The sequence below is a fragment of the Anabrus simplex genome, chromosome 2, assembly GCF_040414725.1.
Source record: "Anabrus simplex isolate iqAnaSimp1 chromosome 2, ASM4041472v1, whole genome shotgun sequence".
Classification (NCBI taxonomy): domain Eukaryota; kingdom Metazoa; phylum Arthropoda; class Insecta; order Orthoptera; family Tettigoniidae; genus Anabrus; species Anabrus simplex.
The window spans coordinates 736392692-736402221 of NC_090266.1; the positions used below are offsets into that span (position 1 = coordinate 736392692).

At 37.4% G+C, this 9530-nt stretch overlaps 1 protein-coding gene across 1 annotated transcript; it reads right to left on the reverse strand.

Moving 5' to 3' along the window:
* Nucleotides 1-2840: 2840 nt before the first annotated feature.
* On the reverse strand, nucleotides 2841-8955 carry wls (Wnt ligand secretion mediator). The gene has a single exon (XM_067141395.2). It carries the CDS (start codon nucleotides 8807-8809, stop codon nucleotides 7178-7180), a length of 1632 nt encoding a protein of 543 aa, XP_066997496.1. The 5' UTR covers nucleotides 8810-8955; the 3' UTR covers nucleotides 2841-7177.
* Nucleotides 8956-9530: the final 575 nt, after the last annotated feature.

Genomic DNA, 9530 nt, shown 5'->3' on the forward strand with positions numbered 1-9530 from the left:
TCTATAATGATGTATGTTAATACGAAGAGATACTTCTGTCAAAATGAGAAATCCATATTCCATCTTCTGTTTCCTTTCTCACATGTGATATTGGAATACAATTACAAGATTGTTATTTTCCATGAATTTTGCTGCATTTTTGCACATATCGCAAAATAAGCTAATTTTGCTTTAAAATGCCCTTATCGCTTTAATTTGAGAAAACAAAATCACTAATTTCTTAACCAGAATCATATGATTCGCTAAGATATTTCAAAATCGCTTCAAAATATTTTTTTTGTGTGTGTTTATCGTTAATGGGAAAAAATTGTGCCTCTACATATGATGCACTCTGTGGCGATGTTTACCACTCAATGTGCTCTACTCCAAAGGATTCTTTCTCGCCGCAACATTTGCAGTAATTATGAGGCAAGTTGGAGACAGATGTTCTTCGGGAAAAAAAAAAAAAATATTAATATAAGCCTAATAAAGAAAAAACATACCCCACGGCACTTAATGCCCTTGGAAGGGCTTAGGCCTGCCCAGCGACCGCTGCTCATCCCAAAGGCCTGCAGGTTACGAGGGGCCATGTGGTCAGCACGACGCACCCTCTCAGCTGTTATTCTTGGCTTTCGAGACCGGGGGCGTCATCTCACCGTCAGATAGCTCTTCAATTCTAATCACGTAGGCTGAGTGGACCTCGAACCAGCCCTCAGGTCAAGAGAAAAATCCCTGACCTGGCCGGGAATCAAACCCGGGGCCTCCGGGCGAGAGGCAAGCACGCTACCCCTACACCACAGGGCCGGCAATGTAAGCCTAACAGTGTATGAAAAATAATTCATCAGTTAAGCAGATATTGTTACTCAGTGAACTGAGAGGTTGTGAATTCCATATACTGGGGTCACAGGGAAAGCATAGGCCATGTTCATTAAACAGATGGTAGTTTTTTATACACTGTTTTTATACATTTTGTTTACTTGTTTATTTATTTACTCTAGATGGCTGGAATGTCAGAGAAGGATATTGTAGAATTTCTCAAACACAGTGATGTCTCTGACAAAGATTTATGAGAATATTCTGATGGTGAAGATCACCTTTCAATTTTGCCCCACGTTTTGTATTTGTAGGTAAGGGTATGACATACACAGTAACAGAAAACGAAGTTTTTTTTTTCTGGTATGGTATGAAGACGAACAGTAACGAAACCAAGGACTCTTAGTAGTATAGGTTTGACCTGAAGTTGTTTTTTTATATGTACTGTATTCCACTGTGTGACCTTTTACTGTGGTATGGTCAGAATAAACATATATATACATGCAGTATAATAATCATCCTTATAATTTATATTTGGGTCTTATATTCACACAGGGTCCATATGGACCCACAAAAATATCTCATACTAGGAATTGAAAATAAAAATTTGAAGCGATGTTGGTGCAGTCTGTTATCTATGTCACGGTTTTGTTTTTGTTTTTTTAAGAAGAAAAGTTGAGCAGAAAAGGATTAACAAGATGAGTGGCAATTAATCTCTGATATGCATAAATAGGTACAAACAACAACTAATGAAAAAGAACCAAATATGAATAATATTAGCATTTTTTTACTGATTAAAAGTTAAGTTTCATAAGTGCAGAAGTCTTACTATTCGGATATGACACTCACCCATTAGACCTACAAAATATGGAAATTGTCAAAGCACTCAACAATCACCACTGATTATCCTTTACTCAAATTATGGCTGATAACATTTCCAAGCGTAGAGACACTCTAGGTAATGCTGAAAACCCTATATTTCATTCTGTTTTTTTGCATCATACAGCAAAATGCGTTCAAAGCATACTCATTTTATTTCCAGAACATTGCACAACAGTGAAAAGCAAAGCAAAGCTTAATACATGGAGAAACTGACGACGCATCTGCCAGACTTAGTAGCGCAGACGGTAGAGTGCTGCTATCTGAGCTCATGTTGGTGTGTTTCATCCCAGCTCAGGCCGGTAGTATTTGAAGGAGCTCAAATATGTCAGCCTGGTGCTGGTAGATTTACCAGTAGGGAAAAGAACTCCTGACAAACGTAGTTACTGTGACATAAAACCAATAAAGTTATTTTTATTCTGACTGACTGATCGCACACCACTACCTGAAATAGTAGACCTGACTGATACTCCAGTCTATAGCCATGGAAACAAATCAAGAATTTACGTATTTTCATGCACTGAAGTCAAAATATGATAGGGTTCCTCCATACTTCTGCCTTCCTGAAGGAATGTTATTAGCACTCTGCAAAGCTATGAAACTCACTATCAGGAAATAAGAACTTTTTTTTTTACAAGTTGCTTCACGTCGCACCGACACAGACAAGTCTTATGGTGACGATGGGACAGGAAGGAGCTAGGGGTGGGAAGGAAGCAGTCGTGGTCTTAATTAGGTACAGCCCCAGCATTTGCCTGGTGTGAAAATGGAAAACCACAGAAAACCATCTTCAGGGCTGCCGACAGTGCGGGTCGAACCACTATCTCCTGAATACTGGATACAGCCAATTAATTTTTTTTCTTCATTAATTAATTGGATTACATTATCGATACGGATATGAAGTGGATAGTCTATAATACTGGATACTGGCCGCAATTACGCGACTGCAGCTGTCGAGCTCGGTATGCCAAGAACTTGCCTCTTGCAAAATATCAACTGTACATAAAGAAAAACATTACTTAAAGAACTGCTGTATATACCTGGCAGTGCATTAGAGAATGAGAGAATGACAGCAGATGAATGAATGATTGGAACTAATCAGTCAACTGGATGGTTGAAAAAAATGAATAAGCAGTGAGAAATTATGTATAGCGCTACATATATATTACACACTATTTATTTTTTATTTATTTAGTAAACCAAGCTGGCACTGTAAATATTGCCTCATTTTAAGCATTGGTCAAGGAAGCATTTTATACATACTGTGAGGCTCATCCAATTTTCACCGGATGTTCCATATTTCTCTGGTCAGAATTACGATTGACAGATAGATAAATAAGAATAACAGACCAAGTGGAAGTTGCCAACATTTACCCTAAAAACAATAAGTAACTTCCAAAAAGTATTTTCTTTAATACCAATACTCATTTCTTCCTCTTTTATGAGTAAAATATTCCATGGCAGATAGATTGTATGAAAAAATAAAATATACCCTTAAAACTTTCACTACATCGTGTGTTGTATCGCTACAAAGATGACATAACTCTTTAGAGAGAAAATAAAATTGGTTAATACAAAAAAACCTATACAAACATTACGAACATAATTTTTATAAATATTTGAAGTAGAATAATGAGAATATATTAACCCCACATTTATACTTTGCAAGCATCAATAAGGTTCATATAAACAGGACAGGTAACAAGAATAGAATTATGAGCAACAGACACACTGCTATTTATGTATATGTAATAGGCTATTAGTGGTCATCATCCAGGTGCGAAGGTTCAACAAAGCCTACATTGTCTTAAATGTTGTCCTGTAAATCTTTATCACACAAACTGCAAGTCAATTTCTGTGGTATGGTTACACATTATCCTTTGAAAAAAAAAAAAAAAAATGTAGCTGTTGCAATGTAGGTAAACTAGTATGAGAGAGAGAGAGAGAGGGAGGGGGGGGGGGAGCAGCAGCATTGATTAAATGTATTAGCATGCACTTTTATAAGCCAATACAAAATCTAATCCTTTATGCAGAGATTCCAGCTGAATACATGTATTATATTAAGATTATATTCTGACCAAAAAATGTCACTAACAATTTTCAATAAATCTTCCTTCATGAGATTGAAAACAGGTTTGAATACATACACCTTCCGACTTTACTCATCACCACATCAAGCAGCACAACCACAAACCATATGTCAGGGATCTTCTCGTTATTCAGTGAACTTACTAACAACAGAAAAATACATAATACTGATGTCAGTACAATTACAGCTTTCCAACTGACTGATACCATAACTAACCTTCCCATTACAAACAGCTGCCAACAGTGAAATTCCCATGCACTAAAGAAGGAAGCTAACAAGCTTGGAGCTTTATATAATATTTGATTCTGTGATCATAACCATGGGATTACAGTTCACTGCAGAATATGAACCACAGGGACAAGACGTTTTATTTTTAAAATCTCATATGCAATATTCGGTATTTGAACTGCCTTGGTGAGAAGCTAGGCCCTTTGTCGCTTAGTTATCACGCCCACCATCATGCAGAAGTATCAGTAACATTGCAGACTATCTTGCTGTCACATTGTATACTTACAGGGTCTCTCTTATACAGTAAACTCAGGCGAAACGTACGGTGTTTGTACGCAACGCTACGGCAGCTGCCTCAGCCGAACTTATGTTGCGCGCAGCTGCCCTGTTTTAAGCGTGTATACAATCTTGTATGAAATCTTACCTTATAAAAGAAGCTGGAAGTGTCGTCCTTACTGGGTTATACAGACATTGTATCTGGTAACCACTTTTTGGATGACGCAAACGCGTTCTGCCATTGTAATGTTTCTGATTTCATTCCTAATGTTTTCTTTCAGTTCCTCCAATGTGCAAGGATTGGTTCTGATACACTTTTCTTTCAGTTTACCCCACAAATAAAAATCACACAATGGTAGATCTGGAGGATGAGGGGGAAACAGACCAGCACTGATCACTCTGTCTGCGAACACTTCAAAGATTGTAAGGGAATCATCTGCTGTATGAGCAGGGGCTGAATCTTCTTGAAACCACCCACGTGATTTTTCATCTTACATTAACCGATGGAAGAACAGCGTCAAAAGGTCATCTTCGTACCTCTCTGCATTTACAGTAGTCTCGAAAAAAAAAAAAAAAAACAGCCCCCCCCCCCCCAAAAAAAAACAGCACTAACAGCACAACAAATGCCAATCTTCCTATCATAATAAGGGACTTCATAAACACCATTAGGATTTTCTGCACAACGATAGTTATGATTGTTCACATGACCATTAAGATGAAACCAGAACTTTTATATACGAAGATATGGTGTTGCGATGATAACTGTCTCACCATGTTTACAGCTGAAATTCAGACTGGTAGTGACTCATGCTTGCCAGGTCGAACACATGCAGGCTGCTTGCAAGGTCAAGAACTATGTGCGCACCTCTCATACTGCAGCTGCCATAGCCCAGAGTACAAACACTGTGCGTTCGGTCCGGGTTTATAAAAGAGACTCTGTATGTAGACCTGGCTCGTTCAGCAGATTATTATATATACCTAACAGGCAAAAGCATTATGGATAGCACCAAATAATTACACATTAAAAGTCTCATGTTGGTTCCACATTGACATCACAAAACATGTACAAATACAAATGTAAAAGATCCACCAATTCAATACCCTATTTATTCACTAATGCAAGACTCATTAAAATCTAGAACGAAACATCAAATTAAATTTATTTTACAGTTTGTTTTACGTCGCACCGACACAGTTAGGTCTTTATGGCAACAATGGGATAGGAAAGGGCTAGGAGTGGGAAGGAAGCAGCCGAGAGGCCTCAATTAAGGTACAACCCCAGCATTTGCCTGGTGTGAAAATGGGAAACCATGGAAAACCATATTCAGGGCTGCCGACTGTGGAGTTCAAACCCACTACGTCCCGGATGCAAAGCTCACAGCTGTGCAGCCCTAACCGCACGGCCAACTTGCCCGGTCAAATTAAAATATGAATAGAAAATGCATCTATCAAGTCGTAAAACATCACACATCCCCATAGATTTTAATTCCGTTGTTCTTTTTAATACTTTGGTGTAAATGGTATTAGCTGAAGATGTCCACTAAGTGGTTGAAACATGTACTAGTATTTGCTGTCAGAGTAAAAACACCCTGTATGCAGACCTGGCTCTGTCAGCAGATTTTTATATATAGCTAACAGTGTACTGAATTGGTGGATCTCTTACATTTGCATATATCTAAAAAAAATATTTTATATAGAAAGGTACTGTAATTAACAGACCCTTCAAACATGAAAATGGGAAACTACAGTACCTACAGTATAACCCTGCATATAGTGTTTATTAACTTGACAAAGAATTAACAAAATTGTAGGCCCAAATTACCCATGCATCTTTAAAGTAGTTCTACTTTTCCAGAACACTGAAAAACTTAGGGATTATTCTTAAAACATGTTCAGCTTTAAGTCTTTCTTATACTCCAAGTAATAACAGTTATTCACATTATATTCAATATAACTATGGCATTCTGAAACCCAACCAACTTAATACTCTCATGAAATCTCTGAACAAATGCAAGACTAAGTAAATACATACATGCTCTCTCTACAGCATAGTAAGTCTCAGGTGACTTGATAAACTGCCCGAAACATGAACTTGCAACTGTAAGAACACAATACTTATTCTGAATAGCAATATATAAGAAGCATTTCTATCAGAAGTAGCTGTCGAGGTCTAGTAATGTACACTAGGCCTGCTGATGACATTCAATTTTGATAACCACAACCACATAAATATAACCGAGGACATTTAACAGGTAATAAGTGTAATTATGTCACATTTAATACACAGTTAAAGAATGGCATTGTTACATGCAAATACTTATAAAATATAATGCCCAATAAATGTGATAAGCAATGATTCAGTACTCAAGTGTAAAATTACATCAATAATAAAAGAACAATATCACGATATAAGATTCAAAAATAGCTATTTTTAACAGGAAATCAAAAAGTACTAGCAATAAAAATGTTAATGATTAAAAGTACAGAACACAGCTTGTGGGAACACAAAAAATGAGTATTTCAGAAAACTTCATCTGGTTTTAAAACCTCATAACCCACCTACTGTCTCTCAGTTTCTAGTTATCATACCTTAATTTAGCCTACACAGAATGAGTAACCAAGAATTGTATGACACACAATATTTACTTTACTTTTCAAGATGGATAATGATCACTATTAAGTAGATTGGTGATTAAATTTCAATTAAAATAGCTGCACATAAATAAACACAAAATAATAGAATTAATGAAATATTTATGATGCATCCAGATCTTTATCAAATGATTTACCATGAAGGGGCTTCACATAGAAATAAGTTTGTTGTTGCACACTTCGTAAAAAAATTGCAGGATTCCAAAGATTACATTAAAATGTTATGGGAAATCCATGCAGCACAGAAAATATTATGATAAAGCGTCAATCCACACAAGTTTTCCTGGCAAATGATGTAAGGGAAGAAATTTCACTGGGATCGGTGGCCAACCGACTAAATTCGATTTCTTCAATTCCACTGCTGCGAATATCAGCCTCTGAAGGCCAATGCTTGTGAGATGGGGCATAAAGAACTATGAGAGCGAATATATAAATATTCCACATACCATATACTCCAGTGAAAAATGCTGAACTAAATTCTATTTCCAGATCATCATCCCATTTCCAGCGGCCCTCAGAAACTTGCCCTAGAATGAAACCAATAACAGTCATGGCAGCACAGACTAGAGTGGCAAGCATGAGGAACTTGAAACGATATATAACACCCAGATAGTGGAGACGCCGAACACTGCTCATATTGGGAAGTATAGCTTGCTTAGCACTAATAGTGCAAAATACTTTCCAGATCCTATATGCCAAGAACAAGAAATACACTCCAGCAGAAATACCCGCAAGTATAATGAAAGTCAATGCCAAATTTGTTCCTAGTTCGGTCACCCAAATTGAATAAAATGGGTTCACGAGCTGAGTACCACGTTCACACATATCGAACACAAGCAATGACAGGCAACCTATGGCTACTGCACTCAAATGCTTCCAGTACGTTTTCCAAGTACTTTGCTCTGCAGTATCTTGAATCATCATATGTTCTCCAACAAATATCAGCCAGAAGGAAAGGAGAGCTGCATAGAAGACTCCCTGACGGATATCTCCAAGAAGTATCATAAATGGCATATCCAAAGAAAGTGTCAAATACTCCAATGGAGCATTAAGAAAGGTTAGAGCAGCCCCAAGGATCAGTAGCATGTATTCTATAAGAGCAGGACAACGTGATAACTTATGAACTCTCTGCCAAAACCAAATCATTATTGCCACAATTATAGGAAAAAACACAGTTTTTAGGGAAACCCAAACTTTCGTGAAGCCTCCATTCTGGTTAATAGTCACCAACCACAAGTCACGTACATGTCCGAGATCTTGATTAGTCTTCTTTTCACTGTCTACGGGTAACCGAACATTCAGTAGGTAATAATCATGATGAAGGGATCCTAGTTCAAAAAGGGGCAGTACAGAACAATCGTAATTATAACCAGTCTTCTTCACTGGAATAGTGCAATCTAATATTCTCTTTTCATTTGAAGACATAGCATACAATTTCCATGCGTCATCAGGATCTCCTTTGTTTCGGTAGCCCAACTTCGCATCCAGAGTGAGAATGATGCGCTCCTCCATCTCCATTTCGGGTTGATATTTAATTTCAGGTTCTATCACACCTATTAGGTTTTGCTGCCAACGAGAATAATCATGAGGAAAACTATCACGAGGCAAAGGAATTTGAAATACAAAAACAATATTGTTCGCCTGTAAATGTTGTTCAGGACTCCCATCTATCTCCAGTCTGATGTGTTCACAACTTCCTTTCCCTCTGGAATAAAACCACTTTTGAGTATTATTCCCAGAGTCCAAACATTTTGTTGCCAAAATTCTTTCGGCATTTGATGGGGTAGGAGCAACAAGTCCACCGATTAGAAAACAGATTACTTGACATACCAACAACACGCCGATCAGAATCGTAAGCTTTCTACCACTAAGATTTTCTAATATAGCCCCAGACATAACTAAACTACTTCACATTCACAAATGTCAAACATTTAAAACATCACTAGCCCACAAGCATTATACAAACACGCCTACACACAGCCCGTGGCTGGTAACAACAACATTACGTTCTGTCAAAAGTATTCAAAGCAAAGGATCCAGAATAAACAACCGAACCTCGATCCAAAGATAAGCGTTCACACAGCCATCGCCCTCTACTATATCCATGCCACAGATATATAGATCTAGACTGGCAAAGAACATCAAGATTCTGAAGCCAGAAACGTGCGGGCGCCGCCATCTTACGTCACTACACTATTCCAATGCATTAATGTAAAACAGTGCCAGAAACGGGAATAATGGACAGGAGATAATTAAAATAATTTAAAGCACATACAGATAAGAACGATACTACCAATTAATTAAACCTATTAGGTCCTTTATATTACTATTTAAAAAAGAAAAAATTTACAAATGCTGTACAATAGCCGACCTGTTATAGATCGATCTATGGTCAAATCTGTTTCCATTCACTCCCTTACAGCATAATTAGCACATATATTATTTATTATATTTATAAGGAACACTCGAAAGAGTTTTAAGTTTGTTGTGCCAATTTACATTTTGCTGTATTCTGTTAGAGCCTTTATTCTGCTTTTGCACTTTAGCAGATGGTAACGGTCGCACTTTTCCTTGCACAGTGTACAAACACAGTTATCTGTTGGGTTGTGGAATTTTG

Coding starts and splice junctions, on each gene's coding strand:
- wls (XM_067141395.2), bottom strand. CDS start 8,809: ATGTCTGGGGCTATATTAGAAAATCTTAGTGGTAGAAAGCTTACGATT.